Source organism: Eubalaena glacialis, chromosome X, assembly GCF_028564815.1.
Source record: "Eubalaena glacialis isolate mEubGla1 chromosome X, mEubGla1.1.hap2.+ XY, whole genome shotgun sequence".
NCBI classification, from domain to species: Eukaryota; Metazoa; Chordata; class Mammalia; order Artiodactyla; family Balaenidae; genus Eubalaena; species Eubalaena glacialis.
Genome location: NC_083736.1, coordinates 11,225,104 through 11,244,709, shown reverse-complemented (window position 1 = coordinate 11,244,709; position 19,606 = coordinate 11,225,104). Strand labels below are relative to the sequence as shown.

At 43.5% G+C, this 19,606-nt stretch overlaps 1 protein-coding gene across 1 annotated transcript in view; it reads right to left on the bottom strand.

The window, feature by feature from the left end:
* The window catches only part of EGFL6 (EGF like domain multiple 6), a 35,376-nt gene extending 16,016 nt beyond the window's left edge, over positions 1-19,360 (bottom strand). Inside the window, 6 exon segments of the mRNA XM_061178877.1 lie at positions 8,685-8,807; positions 10,609-10,743; positions 12,339-12,458; positions 15,299-15,418; positions 19,317-19,329; positions 19,331-19,360. Of these exon segments, the coding sequence (XP_061034860.1) occupies positions 8,685-8,807; positions 10,609-10,743; positions 12,339-12,458; positions 15,299-15,418; positions 19,317-19,329; positions 19,331-19,360 (541 nt within the window).
* Positions 19,361-19,606: the final 246 nt, after the last annotated feature.

The window sequence follows — 19,606 nt, the reverse complement described above, 5'->3', positions numbered from 1 at the left end:
CAGAGAAAGCCTGCGAGCAGCAACAAAGACCCAACGCAGCCAAAAATAAAATAAATAAATTTATACAAAAAAAATATCTTGTAGGGCTTCCCTGGTGGTGCAGTGGTTGAGAATCTGCCTGCCGATGCAGGGGACACGGGTTCGAGCCCTGGTCTGGGAAGATCCCACATGCCGCGGAGCAACTAGGCCCGTGAGCCGCAACTACTGAGCCTGCACATCTGGAGCCTGTGCTCCACAACAAGAGAGGCCGCGACAGTGAGAGGCCCGCGCACCGCGATGAAGAGTAGCCCCCGCTTGCCGCAACTAGAGAAAGCCCTCGCACAGAAACGAAGACCCAACACAGCCAAAAATTAATAAATAAATTAAAAAAAAAAAGAAAATCTTGTAATAACCTATAATGGAAAAGAATCTGAAAAAGAATATATATATGTGTGTGTGTGTGTGTGTGTATGTATAACTGAATCACTTTGCTATACACCCGAAACACACACAACGTTGTAAATCAACTATACTTCAATTAAAAAAAATACAAACAATATGGATAAGAACAAACTCTCCTTTGACCATCATCCCCAATTCTAGAGCTCTCCCCAGAGCTAAGCACTGTTATCAGGGTGGAAAGCATCCTTCAGACTTTGTCCACACTATTCATTTTGGTTCACACAAATGGACTCAGACTCTCTGTACTATTTGACAACTGCTTTTTTTAATTCATGAATGTCTGGAGATACTGTCATGTTTGTATATATAAATAGTTCTACCTTAAAAAATGTACCTCTAGGGTGATTCCTCATACTCCCCAGTGGATCAATGACCACTGGGGGAAAATGTTAGTGTAGAACTTGAGAGGTAGAAAAAAAAGGTCTTTTAGCCCAACATCTTTGTTTTGTAGATGAGGCAACTGGGCAACGTTAAATGACTTGCCCAATGTAACTCAGCTACCCAGGGGCAGAGCTAGATTTGAGGGTAAAGCAGATGAATGAGTCTTTTTCCAGTCCTATTTCCATGACATGTTTCTTCCTGCTTTAGGGTTGAGGGTTACTTTTCTCTAACTGCCTCAAATTCCTCGAGATCTGGAGTCTGAAGATGCATGCCCCCTTTCTGGGGATCAAATAGTGATAATAAAGAGTATTCAACTACACACTACTACAGATAAAATAGATAAACAATAAGGAACCTACTGTACAGCACAGAGAACTATATTCAATTATCTTGTAATAACCTATAATAGAAAAGAATCTGAAAAAGAATATATATATGTATAAATATATATATAAATATATACATGAATCACTTTGCTATATACCTGAAACTAATACAACATTGTATATCAACTATACTTCAATGAAAAAAAAAGAATATCCAAACTGATGCGAAAAAGTAATTTAAGGGAATTCCCTGGAGGTCCAGTGGTTAGGACTCCACGCTTTCACTCTCGAAGGTCCAGGTTCAATCCCTGGTTGGGGAACTAAGATCCTGCAAGCCGCCTGGTGCAGCCAAAAAAATTAAAGAGTTATTTAAAAAGATTAAAAACCCCGACCTTTAAAATCAAATATATTGTCCTTTTATAAAACATCTAGGCATGTGCTAGTCTAAGACTAAGCAAAAAGGGTCTGATACCACTGAATCAATTCACTCAATTCTACAACCTGGATAGAGTTCAGAGGGAAATGAAATAAGGGAGTAGGCACCAATGTCAGTGTCCAAGAAGAATATTACAAAAAGACATTGGATTGAGTTTGTTAGAATATTTTTCTTGGCAATATTTTAATCTCTTCTGCTCAGTTCCTTCTCCAACATTTGGCTGATTCGCTCTGTACCAAAATGGTAGAAAAATAAATAAGAAGAGGTCCACAATATTTTGTGTAATCAAAAGGAAAAAGAAAAATGCTTTGAAAATATATATACTCCTAATTAATACATTGCTCTTACTTTGAAATCAATCTAAGGTTGTGAAGACAAGAGGTGCATTTCTCTTTTCAATGAAATGTCCTAGTTATTTATCAATGTGACAGCCTGTAGTTACAGGTTCGAAACCAATGACTACTAATACAAATAATCCATCATTATTCATCTTCGTGAACTTCAGATGGCCTGTTTCAGCTAATCTGCCAGAAGTTGCATAAGCTCTGACTGTAATGTGCGTATATACCCCTTCCTCTGAAGGCTCCACTGTGCAATTCTGTCTACGGGTCTCTGATTCTTTTCCCAGGACCCAGCATGAAAAATTAACAGGAAATACCCATTCCCTGGAAATTTCCTTTATGCAGTCAGTAACCTAACACTGAAGACCTTTAATAAATAATGAGGACAGGGTTTCAATCCACACCAGGCAAACCTAAACATCTGCCTTTGTTTTCTGCTTTGAAGTTTTGATTTTTCCTATTGAAAAAAAAATAAATCAAACCATCACAACCTTTGTGGTGCCAATAATTTCACTCCTTCAGTATGTAAAGAGCTGGGGCAAGGATAAAGCAAACTATGCATATGCACGACTATGAATGGATAGATCTGGCTGTATCTAGGTGTTGCTATTTCAAATCTGACACAGCTGATGACTGTTTGTCCTGAAAATTTCTTGATTAGCGCAACATCTTTTTGAGAATATACAAACGTGGGAGGAAGCTGCCACAGTAGGAGGATCTGGCACATTTGGGGATCTCAGACATAAAAACAGGGAATTCCAGAGTTTTCAGATTCACAGGCCAGTCTTCTGTAAACGAGGTTGACAATTTCTCTTTCGGAGCGATCTGAGATTTCTCTAAATATCCACTTTGTCAACAACTCTACCTACCTGGAAATCCTCGCTTTGCTTAGAGAAGACCACTATGATGTGAGAACATCTTTCCCAGGAGGAACATGACTTTGACATTCATTTACCTGTGCCAAGTTCACCACATGATCTCCTATCACCTGTCAGGAGAAACTCTCCTCTCATCTGAGCTTTAGACGTGGTCTTGGGCGGAGAGGCTTAATCATGAATGAGGAACGTACTGCACCATGAGATGCAGGCGTCGGGAAGGGGCTAGGATAGCAGAGAAGCTGACCCAGGAGAGTTTGCTGGGGTGGGGTCCAAGAGAGGTGCCCACGCCAGAGGAGTAGCCATGGGTCCCGGACACACTTACCCTGCCTTCAGGCACACAGCCCTGGAGCCGTTTCCTGGGTGTGACTCCCAAGTCCCCAGACCTTCTAGTCCTATGTCCTCAAGCCCATATTTAACTTCTTTTTGCCTCAGTCTCCCCATTTACAAAGCTGGGATAAGAAGAGGGTATTTGTGAGGCTGAAATGAGTGAACACATGTCAATTACTAAGATTAGTGCCTGACATATATTTGGCCTGTGTTTGCTATTATTTTTAGATTTCATCACCAGAATGTTGAAAATCTTCTATTGAGTTAAAAAAATTTTTTCCAGGCCATACCTCCAAACTTCCGCTTATGTTATTACTGAAAGAAAAAATATTCAATGACCTGGTTGTAGCGACACCTATGCTCCTGAATATGCTCTGTATAAACTGAATTAATAACGACTAAAGCATATTCCTAATGACTAAAGAAGCTGCTTTCCAATGGGAACGATCATTGAATTTTGGTAAAGAAGCCATTGCCACTATTACTCTTATTACTAGTGCATGGTTATCGAATATTTAATAATTCTGGGCTGGAGCTAAGCCCTATATGTGGATGTTTATTGATTATGTATGGATTATTTCATGTAATCGTCAAAACAATATTAAGGGCCAGATACTATTATGTATATTTTGCAGATGTGGAAACTGAGACACTGAAAGGTTAAATAGTTTCTTCTCAATCCACAGGCAGTAGGCTAGGGAGCCAGGAATCAAGCCAAGGTAATTTGATTCCAGAAGCCACGCTCCTGGTAACTAAATGACTTGGTGTCCTTTCCTAAATTGACTGGTACTACCCAAGTCGGGTAGTACTAAAGTTTTGATTTCCTTAGAATGACACACAGCTGCTGTCAAATTAAGACCAAATTATCGAACAGTGTATTATTAATACTAACATATGTTAGAACGGTAAAAAAATAAAAATAAAAAATACATACATCGACATTTAGGTTGCTTTGTCCTTTGGGTACAGATGGTGCATAAGGATAACTGACTAACTCCTCTTCTGTACTGCCACGTAGGGTCTAAACTTTCCCCAAAACAATGAACTCATAATAAAAGTTGCTATGTTATTATATAATACAATTTACATGGATACAAATGTATTTTACAACATAGCATCTTATAATGTTGGATGCTAATTGGACGCAATTCTCTCATTTTTGTATGACTTTTCTTTGCACATAAGGGTGGATTTTTTGGCCATCCTTTAAGCAATGTGTGTTAAGACTTTAAGATCAATTTTTAAAAGAGACATGGCTGTCTATTTTACAGAGAATCAATCGAAGCAGAATGGAAAGGACTGGGCAAGGAAAACAGTGAATGACCCAAAGATAACTTTCTCTTGTAAATAAATATTCTGGCGAAAGACTAAAGAAATGATTCTGCTGCAGAATGAATAGTAACAAAATGAATGATTTTCAGATATCCAACAGAACATTGTGATGCATTTGAGGTTTCCAAGAATCAGGAAAAATTTGTTTTACCCACCCCCCTCTACTAAGCTTAGAGTTAGATGGTCAAAGAAAAACGTTAAGTTTTCCTGACATAAGAAATGTTTGGGGCTGACCAAAATATACAAACAGCTCATGCAGCTCTATGTCAAAAAACCAAACAACCCAATCAAAAAATAGGCAGAAGACCTAAACAGTCGTTTCCCCAAAGACATACAGATGGCCAAAAAGCACATGAAAAGATGGTCGACATCACTAATTATCAGAGAAATGCAAATCAAAACTACAACGAGGTATCACCTCACACCAGTCACGATGGCCATCATCAAAAAGCCTACAAACAATAAATGCTGCAGAGGGTGTGGAGAAAAGGAAACTCTCTTACACTGTTGGTGGGAATGTAAATTGATACAGTCACTATGGAGAACAGTATGGAGGTTCCTTAAAAAACTAAAAATAGAACTACCATACGACCCAGCAATCCCACTACTGGGCATATACCCTGAGAAAACCATAATTCAGAAAGAGTCATGCACCCCAATGATCACTGCAGCTCTATTTACAATAGCCAAGACCTGGAAGCCACCTAAATGTCCACTGGCAGATGAATGGCAAAAGAAGATGTGGTACATACATACAATGGAATATTACTCAGCCATAAAAAAGAACAAAATAATGCCTTTGCAGCAACACTGATGGACCTAGAGATTATCATACTAAGTAAGTCAGACAGAGAAAGACAAATATCATATGATATCACTTATATGTGGAATCTAAAAAAATGATACAAATGAACTTATGTACAAAACCGAAACAGACTTACAGACTTCAAAAACAAACTTATGGTTACCAAAGGGGAAAGGTGGGGGAGGGATAAATTAGGAGCTTGGGATTAACAGATACACACTACTATATATAAAATAGATAATCAACAAGGACCTACTGTATAGCACAGGGAACTCTACTCAATGTTCTGTGATAACCTATGTGAGAAAAGAATCTGAAAAAGAATGAATATATGTATATGTATAACTAAATCACTTTGCTGTACACCTGAAACTAACACAACGTTGTAAACTGCCTATACTCCAATAAAAATTTTTTTAAAAAGAAATGTTTGGGTTGATGTAGGATTTATAATTTCGAAACACTGGGCTACAACACTGAAAACGCGGGTTGCAAACAGCTACCCCCTTGCATGCTTAAAGACAGTGCCTTCATTTCGATGTTGATAACACACTGTGGTTTCAAGAGGGAGCAAATGATCGAGAAAGAAGAGGACACCAGATTTACTCTGGCCAGTTCTTCCTAATCCCTTTGATTCTTTGGCTTGTGGACAGGGGTGCGTACGTGGAGGTGAGTTGCCCACTTACTGACACAAGTGCTTTCCCAAGGCACCTTTTTTTTCCTCTGCACAGCATTTTTTTTTTTTTTTTGCATTCACTTTTACAGGATTTCAGAGTCAAGAGGAGCTAGACCTTAACGAATATGATTGAAATTGTGCTAATAACAGTCACAGCCTGAGCTAACTTTATTGAGCATCTACTATGTGCCCAGCTCTCTCCACCTATATTAGTTACCTCATTCAAATCTCGCAACGAACCTATGAGAGAGCTACCGGGAGGAATGTGGGCTCCCCCAAAGCAGAACCCGAGGAGGATTTGGGTGCAGGTGGTTTACTCAGGAGGTGGTTCCAGGAGGCAGAAGTGGGGGAAAGGGCACAGTGAGACGGGAAGGGAGAAAAGTCGAAAAGGTACCTCAACGGGCAGGTGATCACTGTGGGTGAGTGCGGCTCAGTCCTGCAGGGGACGTCTGGGAACCAGCATAGAACCCACCTCAGAACTGTTCCGCTGCACAGGGGAAGCTGGGGGATTTACGCACAGACCCCTTGCTTTCCCCTGGCTTTCACTGCTTGAGGACTGTCCCCAGGGGTGTGAACTCAGGGGTGTCCACGGCACCATGGCTCGGGGCATGCACAGAACTGTCCACCCGCCTCACTGAAATTAGGGGTCTCCAAGGGACTGTGGCCTGGCCCCTTATGAGCACCCACCACAGGACCACCAGGAGCCCCATTTTGGATAGGAGGAAACTGAGTTTAGAGGGGTGGAGCAACTTGCGAAAGGTCACAGCCAGCATGGGGCACAGCTCAGGTTCACGTTCAGGCCTTCCTCGCCCCTGAGCCTGGGCTGTTGACCATTACATCACACAGCCTGAGACAAGTGAGGCCGGAACAGACATGTGCAAATTTGGTGGCGTGAAGGAGCCCTTGACCACTGATCCTATGTGGAAACCTGACTTATTCCATCTCTTCTCTGAGGGCCTCTCAAAATTATGGCATCTTTCCCCCCATCCCACCCATGCACAGCCCTGCACAGGCAGCCAGTCTCTCTCTCTTTCTTTGGATAAAGTTTCAGAAGGACACCATGGGCACATCTACACAGAGGGAGAGAAACCACAGAATCAAGACTGAGTAGCCACTGAATCCCAACTGCAGCCCAAGGCGGGAGTCCCTCCCGGAGGCCCCGGTCCCCACTCCACGGGGTGCCCTGCTCCACTCTGAGATACCCAGTGGGAAAATCTGTAAGAGAGAATGCAACCCCACCCACTGGCCTTCGTCGGCTTTGGGAAGGCAATTTTATTTTACATTCGTCAAGATATTTATGGGCACAATGTCTGCTTTTCAACACTTCTTTTTTCCTTCCAGGTTAAATGCTGCCCGGTTCTTTTGGCAGTTCTTCATAGAATGTGATTTCCCGACTCATTTTCTTTGCTTATACTCTTCCGTACCTCATCTCGTCCAGTGCCGCTGGGGTATGGTGAACCTTTTATGGGTGTGTTGCTCAGGGTCCGTCACGGTGTGGACCGTTCATTTCTGCCATCGCTGAGCGGCTGCTCTGTTGTGTCATTGGGAGCATCGGCCAGATGGGGGCACGGGATCGGATACAGGTCAAGGGACCGCTTGTGACCGTATTTACTGGAACATGTGGGAACGCTGCTAAGGGGCCTGTGAGAGAGCAGGGTCAGGGCAGCCAACAAATCCAGGCACGTGATGAGCCAGTGCTAAAAGGCACATGATCAGAGGATAAACCTGGGTGACTAAACACAGCGGGACACGGTTGGCCAGGGGAAGGACGGTGCTGTAATCGTTGCTGGCTTGTCTTGGTAGACATTCCGGGCTCTCACCATGATCTCTAGTTTTCTTCTCTTTCGGGACGCACAGCAGGATTATATATATTTTTGCCCCTGTTTCCAAGCTGAATTAAGTAAGAGCTGGTGGATGACTGTCCAAGCTTCTTTCCATGCTGTGACAAACCCTACGGCCTCAGATTGATACCGTGGTACCATGAGACGGTGGGGCCTCTGTCAGCCTGGGTTCCTAAGTGACAACATAGAGAAGAAACGGCCTGACAACTCTCTCCGGATATAGCACGAGTGACAAAGAAACTGTGATGGCTGTTGCAGCTGTCGACAGCAGTGACATTTTGTTATACATTCGCTGAATCGATTTCAGAGTTTACCACCTGAGCACTGAGGAATTCAGCAGCAAGAACCACGGGACTCGGCTAGCCAACAAAAAAAGTGAATACAGGCTTGGGGAGGATGATAAAGTGACATCAGCTCCATACTTTGTTTCGGTTGTGCGTTCTGGAAAAAGTCATGATTCACATGGTTAAAAACCTTCTGTGGTTCTGGGCCACTGACAACTCGGGATTGCTCGTCTCTGCGCCATAACCTAGCCTATCCCAAGAGATGCATTTGCTCAGTGTCACTTGTCCTCAAATCTTATTTTCGGTATTTGAAAATATGTTGTGACCAGAAGAACCTCCAGAACGCTTGCTGTACTTTAAGCACAGTGCCTATGGCTTCCGTGAAAATTGGAGATGTGGTCTGACTAGCCGAGAAGACAAGCCTGAGGCAGAGGTAAGTTTCCAAACACTGTGTGCATGCATCTCGCAGCCCCCCAACACACATACACACACACACACACACACACACACACACACACACACACACACACACACACAGAGCGGGAGGAACAGGAGGGCGACATGGAGAGAATGCTTTATGGGGAATAGCGAAGACACCATGACCGAGTGTACTTACCGGAACACTGAAGTCCACTGCCTTTATATCCCTGCTTGCACTTACACTTGAAGGATCCTTGGGTATTGAGGCAATTGGCATGGAGGCTGCACGTGTGGGTATCCGCAGCACATTCATTTATATCTAAAAAATGTGAACGGTCCCATGAATAATCCTGTGGTGATAGCACTTCCTGAAAGACTATCCCTTGAACTTGAGTAACTCCAGGGTCAATCACTCGACATTGCCAGTGAACGCTGTGTGGCCTGGGAGCCGAGAGGTGTTGAAGACTCCCAGGCCTTGGCCCAGAGCCCTTGGCTTTGCCTGACGCCCAGTAGGTAGGGAGTGTGCCTGCAGCTCGCCTTCCCCACCGCAACCTCACCTCCTGCTTATCAGCACTACTGAAATCTCTAACATGTCCAGCTGTGATTTCTTAACTTTTTCACCAGCCTAACTTAGAACTAAATAACAGTATCAGAAAATAAATTCTATACATGGAAGGGCTTGGAACTCCTAAACAACAAAGAACAAGATGGGCTAGGAACCGCTGACATCATCTGAAAAATGTGAACATTTTGTTCAAAGGCTGCCAGGAGCAGGGGTGAGGCTGGTCTGAGCTTGTCTGCTGGGTTTAGACTAGGAAAGTTTGCCGAATGCCACCCAAGTGAGAGCTTCCTTGGCCCTCTTCTCCCTCCGACTTTCTTTCTATACTTATCATATGCACACAGAATAGGCTATTGTTTTTAACCTAGGCACACGGGGGCTCAGGTGCTGACCTTAATCACTTTTCAAATCACAAAGGTTTGTTTCCCTGGATAGCTCTCCACGTGGATTCCCACCCTGTCCAACGGCACCTCCCTTTAGGTATCAGGAAACAGGCTCCTAGTCTGTGACACAGCCCGGCTGCACTGCAGAGCTGGAGGGGTCTGGAGCGGCGCATAGGATCCTAGCCCACAGGAAACGGGGGTTTTATGAGCCGGTCTTGGATGGCCTTTGAGCTTGAGGTAAGAGCTATGGAGGCGTCATAAGACAGTTCAAAACCCAGGAACCGAGTGTTGCCCCAACACGATTACACAGGACACATCCTGGGCAGCTCTGAGTGTAGAATGGAAAGAAATCCTACTTTTTCCCCCAATGTTAGCATTCCATGTTATGCACACGTTTGTTACGTGCATATTATGTAAACAGGAATCTACAGGGAGCCCGGATGTCCCTTCACTGCAGGACAGGCCCCATCCACGTTCTATCAAGGGCAATGGGAAGGCGTCCAAGGGCTCCCCAAATGCCTTGCTCACTGAGACTTGGAATTCCTTCCCTAAGGGACAGGATCTTTTATTTCACCCAGATCAGGCGGATAGCTGAGTGATACCCGAATCTTATCAGAGTGATCTTGGTGACCCTGGAAAGGGGCCGTGGAGCTTGAACGATGGAAAGGCTGAAGGAGGAGAGAGGAAACTGCACATGCCTTCATCTCCGTTATACATTTTTCTACAGTCACTCCTGAAGCAAACTTATGAACAGACCACTGAGATCAAGATTAAGCAGGCCTTGTTATTCTTCCTTTTATCAAATATAAATATGCTTCACTGTTCCCATTTTTAGCTATACCTGGAGACAGAACCAAAAATATAAACAAAACAAAACCAACCAATTTTTTTTTAAAAACCCACAAAGATCATCTCAAGCTATTTACCTCCGTAATAGAGCTACAGAGACTAAAGTTCCTTACTTTAAATCTTGATGGACCTGAATTCATATAATTCATGTCATCAGAATTCCCTAAATGCCAAAAACTTAAAAACATATAACTTTTTCTGTGTTGTTAAGCTGGTCAGTACAGTAGGTGGTTCAACTAATACACTGAACTGATGTCAAAATATCTGTAGAGAAAGCCTACAGGTTTGATGGGGAGAGGAAAAAAATAATAGGTGCCACCAATTCTTACCTACACAGTCATATCGGCCACTGAGATATTTTAGTTCAAAACCAACGTGACATTTGCAATAGTAGCTTCCAAATGTGTTCACACATCTTCGATCGTGGGGGCAGACGGCTTTATCCGAGGCACATTCATCAGTATCTAGGATGGAGAAGCAGGAGATGTCAGGGATGGCAAGAAAGCACCCTCCTTCCAAAATACTCTCATGCACTCACCCACAGCGCATAGCACACACGGGCACATGCAGCTTCTTCATTGGAAAACTCTGATTATTCGGGTACCAACATCATACCCTCCGGGAAGTGTTGTAGATCCCTGAGGCACACTCACTGCCTTTCTATCACCTTGTAAATCTTGTTTTAGAGGCATTATCTCACTGTAATGGCATTACTTACATTCACATTTTCTCTCTCTTTAGGCCCTGCCTTTTCTGGGGCAGGGAGCATATGGCTGGCACTTACTACACAGACATTACATTTTTCTGAAGGAATTATTATTTTTCCAGCTATGGATATTGTATGGCAAACCCAATACACAAGCATTTAAATTTTGCATTTTACAAAAGAATTATTTCATTAGCAAGCTCCTCCAAATCCTGCCATATTGTCCCAAGTCACAGAAACGTGGTTTCCTAAGAATGCACCTATACATAAACTGTGGGTCAAGTGGAATGATGTCTGCTCGGCAGACGAGAGGCTTCCTTCCTTTTCTACCATGGAAAGTCACGTCACAGAGGGGCTGACTGCTATGCTGACCAAACCATTAAGACTCAGACTTTGCCTTAACTTTCAGATGTCAAATCAAATAGATTTGGAACTGTGGTTATTTTGGAACTGTGGTTAAACATGCAGCTTGGTGCTGGCTTATTGTTCCTTTTGCATTCTTAAAATAATTAACAAATAAGTGTTGGATTGACCAGAATTATTTTTCAGGGATCACTTCTGTGCACGTCATGTTTCCCTTCTAATAAAAATGGTACCCGACAAGTCAAAGAGGTGGGCGACAATTTGGATTCAGTTTGGTTAAGAATTAGCCTTGTCATATAAATCTGATTTTACTGAAGAGTACTAAATCCTGTGAATCGATCTAAATCTTTGACTACTCTCAAAGGACAGAACCAAAATTTTAATTTACACAGATTTTTTAAAAAGTGTTTATCTGAGTTAGGATCTATTTGGCTGAGCTTTCTAAGTGCGGTTTATCAAGTTATGTACATTTAGGGTAAATAAACACCAACCACCTTGACTAAAAATATTTCTACTGTGGTACAGAAGTTAGAATATTAAATCATACTGCTATTTGCTTATTTAAATCAAACGAGATTAAGAACTCTTTCAACATTCTGTTTGGTTTGACATCCTATATTAATGCTATGTGCTCACTTGGTCTAAGTATTATGTATCTTTAGTGCAATATAGTTAAATACAGCACTATGAGTATATACAATTTGGTAGTTGAAGTAAAAAGTGCAGGGTAAACAGTCAAAATTAAAATTACTTTTATCTTTTTCTACTATGGCATTGGGCAATCCAAAAATTATAGAGAAGTGTTCTTTCTAGCATCGCAAAGTGTCTGTCTAGAGCATAGGTGGCTATAAACATTGCCTTAGAAATGGACATAAATCTGTCGTTTTAGGAGCTTTCAATGTCTAGTCAACAAGCAGGTTGTGATGAATGGAAAAGGAGGAATTCAGTAAAGGGAGAAGTCAGGGGAGGAGATGATTCCGGTTGCTCTACCTATACAAGCTCTTCCATTTGGGGCCAGGCGGAGTCCCGAGGATGGACACAGACAGTGCGGCCCCTCTTCTGTATCTTTACAGCCATACTGGCAGTTTGTCATGGCACACGTCCGAGAGTCTGCAAAAGGAGGCACGGATTAGCCTTTCCCCCACGAAATGATAAAACGTACTTACAGACCGAGAAATGATCTCTAACCTCTGGGACATGAAATGTAACACGTGGAATGGTATTAGAGGATAAGCTTCATGGTCTGAGTCCCAAATGGAGAGCCAAATGGAATCTGGGCAGGGGTGGTGTCTTGGTGGCCCCGTGGTCTATTTTGTTGGCCAGTGCATTGCATTTGACTGTCTTTAGGCTGAGCATGCACCACTCAGTTACCAAAGACGGCATCTCTCTCTCTTCCTGTACAAGCTCTAACCACTCCTTTATGTCACCCGGCTGGTCTCTATTATTGGTTGAAATGCAACCTCTGATGTAGATGATTCATCTGAATAAATAGGGGAAAAGAATGCAAATTCTAGCCATCTCTCCATTCATATCTAGCCTCAGTGAGAGTCACCTGAGTCACAAAACCTTGTCTTTTAGGTGCCTGTATTAAAACATGTAGCAGATAAGACTGATCAGCTACCCAAAAGCCATTCCCATCACTGAGGCTGGAAAACCAGTTACTCGTCTTTTTCCCAGCTTCCCTTGCAGCAATAAGGAGTGGCCATATGACTCAGTTATAGCCAAAGAGATACTAAGATAAGTCTGCTGGAGCTTCTGGAAAGGATGCTGCTGCATGATAAAAGGGACAGGCATAAAAGAGGCATTTGTTCCTTGGCATCACTCCTTTCCCCTTTGTCTTGCCTGCCCTTGATGTGTGTGTGTGTGTGATATCTGGAGCTCGGGCAGCTATATTGTGACTATGAGGCCACAAGCATGAGAATGAAATCAATACCCTGAGGATGGCAGAGGCTGAGTCCTTGCTGACCTGTTCTGGAACTGCTTGCCTCCAGCTTTTTAAAGATAATTTAGTTGGATTTTTCTGTCACCCTTTGCTAAATAGAACTTATCTCACAAAAATGCATATCCTTAGCAGGGTTCCAGTATGTATGGATCAAAAATGCCTATAACAGGGGAGCACGGTGAATAGCCTGTCTTTATCCACCTGCATCTATACATGCCAATCACCCCGCTGGATCAAAGAGACTGCAAGGGGCCAGGTGAAATAAAACCAGCATCCAGGAGAGAGATTTAGGGCCACCTGGACACTGTGAGCTATAAACAGGGAGGCACAGGCAACCCTCACATACACAGAAATAGACAAAGAGAGTACAGGGACAGATACTAGGCCACGGTAATGTAACAAACACTGACCGATGGTTATATTTCTAGTTTACTCTTTTTCTCTTTAGTGGTCTTCTTTCAAAATTAATCTTCAAAATTTACCTCACTCTAACTTTCCATTTGGAGAATCGCACTCATTAGGCTTTCTTGGAATGTTTCAGAAACATCCATTAGCACAGATCTTTTGAAAATGTTAAGTGATGACTAGAAACGCCTGGATAGTCATTCCCACGGGGCTGGGGAGTGGGGAGGGTAGGTTCTGGCCAAGTTCTGTTTGGTAGTGCTCACACGGGTGCTGGCTTCATAAGAATTCATTAAGCTACACATTTGTTTCTTGGGGGTTTCTGTTTAATTTATAATAAGGATTTTTTTTTAAAAAAGACTCTTTGAATGCCTGCTTTACCTGTTAAGCATGCTTGCTAATGGAGAATCTAGGTGACCGGTGGTGCTGGGGCACTTTGCCAGGCGGGAGGGGGCAGCAGAAGGATGTGCTGGCAGGGGGGCACTGAGCTGTGTACAAGCCCAGATTTTACGAACGAGGGAGAGCCCAGGACAGGCTGGGGAGTCCGAGGGACTCTGCAACCATGGGAAGCTGGCAGAAGGCGCAGGCTCCAGGGTTGCTGGGGGCTGCAGGGCAGAGGAAAGAGAGATGGGGAGGGAGGAGGGCACCGGGGGAGGCAGGGAGGATGGGTTTGCTTTTCAGCTGCAACATAAAACCTGAAAAGCCTTCCTTCTCAATAAATGAATGGATATAGACACTCACCCTCCCACAGGGCATGGGTTCTCTTTATCAGAGAAGGCCTTTTCTTTTCAGGAATGTGAATCGGAATGGATTTCCAAGAAGAGTCACTAATCTTTGAGCGCGGGGCAAGGGGCGTGAGAAAGACAGTTGGTGGGAAGAATGGATGTCCCAAGATGGAATTGAAATTTATCACCTTCCTAAAACAATATGTTTATTTTCTTCAGTATGCTTATTTTCATGAAGAAACCCAATACGTCCATGCATATAGAGAGATATATAATTTATTTTTCTCCTCAGTTAGTCTTTTTATTTAAAAACTTTATTTAAGTGGCCAGCAGAGGCAAACCCATAGAGACAGAAAGCAGATTAGTGGTTACCAGGGCCTGGGGGGAAGATGAGTGGAGAGTGACTGCTAATGGGGATGGGGTTTCCTTTTGGGGTGATAAAGATGTTCTGGATAGTGGTGATAGTTTGTACAACATTGTGAATGTACGAAATGCCACTGAACTGTACACCTCAAAATGCTCACAATGGTGAATTTCACAATGTATGTGTTTTACCACAATTAAAAATAAAATAAGTGCTCAGGCTTCCCTGGCGGTCCAGTGGTTAAGACTCCGCGCTTCCACTGCAGGGGGCGCGGGTTCGATCACTGGTCTCAGAAATCCACAGGCTGCGTGGTGCGGCAAAAAATAAAAATAAAAATAAAAATGAAAATAAAAAAACGAAAATAAAATAAGCGCTCCAAGATGTTTTAGCCTCGGGTGATGTTAGAGTCTTTGGGGTATTTTCCCCCCAGTTAAGCAAGTCAGCTTTTCCCCAAGCATCAAATGGCAAAAGTCAAGCTTCCGGGTTGACTGAGAGCAGGCTGGCTGCTGAAACTTACTGGAGCACGTGGCATCCGGCATGAGCAAGTGGCCGCTGAGGCAGAAGCACTTGTAGCTACCGTGTGTATTCACACATCTGTGTTGGCACGGCCGGGGTTTTAATCCACACTCATTCACATCTGCAGGGAGCAGTTAGAAAATGGAGAAAGATGAACTGAATGAGGAAGCCTCCAGATGGGGTTGGGAATGGGGTTGGCTTCCCTGGACCCCACCCGCGCGGGTGAGCACAAGGGGCGATGACTCGCCTTGTCGCCAACCATCAGGGAAGGGTCGGTGAGGAAGTGGAGCAAACTGGATGGTCACACACCGCCGGAGGGACTGTAAATGGGTACAACCGCTTCCGAAAACTGTTTGGCAGCACCTGCTACAGCTAGATAGAGACATACCCGTGACCCAGCAATTCCACTCCTGCGTGTATGCCCAACAGAAACACGGCTATGTGCTCACCAAAACAACATATGCTAAAATGATCACAGTAGCACTATTCTTAATAGCCCCAAACCAGAAAGAATCCAAATCTCTTCCAAAAAAGGATGGATAAACAACTTGTATACTCATGCGATAGAATACTATACAGCAAGACTGAACAAACTATTCAGTACAAGTACAAGCAACCGTGGATGAACAGACATGATATCGAGTGGGAGAAGCTGGACACAAATGAGTGCATTCAAACCAGGCACACGTGAAACAAACAAAACAAATCCAGGCGCAACTATTCTGTGGCGTAAGAGGTCAACGTATGGTTCCTTGCTGAGGGCTGGGGGCAAGTGATGGAGGGGAGCATGAGGGGTCTTCAGGTAGGCTGTTAAGTTTCTATTTCTTGATCTGAACACCAGTTACGTAGGTGTTCTTGAAAATTTACTGAGTTGTACATTTTTGATAGATGTACAATTTTGTGTGTTTCTTACTTGAATAAAAAGTTAGAAATATATAATTTAGATACTCCTGCCTTTAACGCTGTCCCAGGTGGCCTATGACAGATGCCAACAGCACAACCTCCTCTCAATTATTATTTCGGGCAGCCCCATGATGGCTAAATGGTCTTGGCTCACACCTTTCCAGAGGGAGCCCTGCAAGGCAGCTATTATTGGTGGGGAGGTCACAGGTCAATATTTAATCCCATATAAAGATGCTCAGAGGATGTTGTTAAATAAGAAGGTTGCAAAACTATGTATACAGATCGATGCCAAAATTTCTTAAATAAAAAGCATAGAAAAACAATGTCTGGGGGAATTCCCTGGCGGTCCAGTGGTTAGGACTCGGTGCCCTCACTGCCAGGGCCTGGGTTCGGTCCCCGGTCGGGGAACTAAGATCCCACAAGCCATGCAGCACAGCCAAAAAAAAAAAGCCTAAGAGGCTGTGCTCTACATGTTTATAATGGTTACCTCCTGGTGGTAAGATTGAGGGTGATTTTCTTCTCTGTGCTTTTCAGTGAATACTTAATGTTTAACAAAACATTAAGAATGAATTCGCTTTTTATAAAATAAAAAATGATACAGAAGAAAAATAAAACTTGAAAAGCAATCATGGGTCTCGTCTTTGGGAATGTGGTCGTGTGGGTGCCTCATGTCTTAACTCCCTCAAGGAAGAAACAGAAAGGAGAAAAGAACCAAATTCCATGTAAGACCAAAATCCAATGCGGCAACAGGCGGAGGTCCATCCTGGAAAATAAAGAAGTGGCGCTTTCGCCTCTGAAAAGAACCTTATGTGGGGATTTTCCGACGCCTTAGCTGGTCATTTGAACCCACTTCTCCACTGCTGATTCCCTCTACGCTACCATCTCCTGCATGGACGCTAACTGCTTCAAAAGCAGAAATTTAAAAATACTGATTGGACATAATGGGAAAGCCAGGGCTATCCCATCACTTGGCCCTAACTCAGAGGTGTCTCTTGGAAGAAGCATTTTGGGGAAAGACATCAGTTGAGGGTTGAGGCCTGCGGCCATCAGTGGATATAGACGGACTTTGAACAGGCTGCCCCGGGGCAGGGAGGCTGTGGAGGGGAGACGGAAGGTCCCAAATCTGAGCCGACTGGACCACTCCCTCAAAGTGAATATTTTGCTGGGACTTGAAAAGCAGCATGAAAAATACCCTCTCTATTCCAACTCTCTTGAGAAGGTATCTTGGTATAGAATCCAAGACATACGGAAAAACAGGTTTTCTGGTGTGAAAGCCCTGGTAAGGGACACAGCTGAAGTATTACTTATGAGAGCATGACTCTTGACGCGCTTCCCTCAAGCCACGGGACGCGGTTCGAAGAAGCACCTTAGCGGCACTGGCCGCTATGCTGGCGGTGGGACAGAAGAGGCAGATTCCCCTCTGAGGCTGCAGGGCTGGCAGCACAAAGAAAGGCTATTTCAGCGTCTGCAGCTAACCTCTGGGCTTGGCAGTGAGGGCTGGGGGCGGCAGAGTGGAGTGGGTGCCTGCCCGTCTCTGGAACCCCATTCTCCCTTCTAGAATCCTGGCAAGGCTCTTTCTTAAGGGCAGCTGAACTGGATTTGCTGCTCTCTGCTCAACTGCATTACAGAACTAGGGACCCTTTCGTAATTAGTGCAGCCTTCTTGGTGCAAGGGTTCCTCAGCCTCGGCACTGTGGACATTTGGGGACAGATCATTCTTAGTGGTGGGCGTTCCCCTGTGCATTGTAGGAATGTTTAGCAGCATCCCTGGTCTCTACCCACCAGATGCCAGTAGTAACCCCTCCAAATGTCTTCAGACATTGCCAGATGTCCCCTGGGGTAAGGCTTCCAGGTTTATCAAATAAAAATACAGGATGCCTGGTTAAATATGAATTTCGGAAAAATGACTCATACTTTTTCAGTGTACATATGTCCCATATAATATTTGGAACATACATACACTATAAAATTATTTGTTGTTTATGTGAAATTGCAATTGAAAATAAAATTTAAATTTAAATCTAATGGAGGATCTGTATTTTATCTGGCAACTCTTCCAGGGGGGACAAAATTGCCTACTGTTCTCGATATTATAAACTCTTTAATATCTTCAGATAAACAGCATATGGCAAAAGTCATAAATTGCCTCTTAAGAGATATCAATTACAGGGACTTGCCCGGTGGCGCAGTGAATAAGACTCCGTGCTCCCAATGCAGGGGGCCCGGGTTCGATCCCTGGTCAGGGAACTAGATCCCACATGCATGCCACAACTAAGAGTTCCCATGCCACAACTAAGGAGCCGGCGAGCTGCAACTAAGGAGCCCTGGAGCCGCAACTAAGGAGCCCACCTGCCGCAACTAAGACCCGGTGCAACCAAATAAATAAATAAAACATTTAAAAATAAATAAAATAAATCAATTACAATAAAAAATATGCATGTCATTCAACCCAACAATTCCATTTTTAGACATTTACCCTACAAAAATACTCAAGGGTGCAAGGATATGCATAGGATGATGTCTGATTTAGCGCTGTTTGTAGTGGCGAAAAATTGGGGACGACTTAAATGATAGTGGTTAAAGTATTTACATAAATGATAAAAGCATTTTCTCTACAGACTAGGATACAGCCTTAAAAGTATGAGACAGCTCTGTGTGCACTGACATGCAAAGATGCCCATGAGAAATATTCATGGCTGTACTATAATAAAAAAGGAACTGCAGAGATGGAGGACAAGCTCTTAACTATGGGTAGAGGATGCACTGGGAGCAGACATGCTCACTTTTTAATTTATATCCTTGTGCAATGTTGGATTTTTTTAGTAAAAGATATGCATTACTTCAGTAGCTTAAAAACACAATAAACATGATTGGTTCAGAGGGAAAAAAAAGCCTTTTACCTGGTATCTTAACAAAAGCATCAGAACGACTTTGACGTATTTCTAGAAGATATTGATTGAAAAATCTCGTTCTGAAACCACTTTCATTTGAAGATTCGAGTTAGAAACTACAGAATTTTGAGCACCTTACTGTGTTCCAAACCCCGCTGCACTGCCCGATCTGCTTCTGAAAGCTCTGGGGTAGGTCTGTATTACCACCCTGGTCTGTAGTACTGACCTTGACTGCAGGTTTTCCCGGTGTATCCTGGAATGCATCTACATTTGTTCGGTCCCACACACTCACCAAACTTGCATCCAGGTTCACACGTGGCTGTGGAAAGAAAAGGTGTTTGGACCATAAAACAACAGGAATAGTTAGCCCAGTGAAATGCACAGATGTCAAACTCAGGTGCCTTCTGTATGGCAGAGAAATCCACGGCGACATACAGAGGACGATCTGCTTCCTCTCTAGTCTGTTTTCACCTTTAAGATACTGGAAAGCGTTTTGCTTGTGAACTAGATCACTGG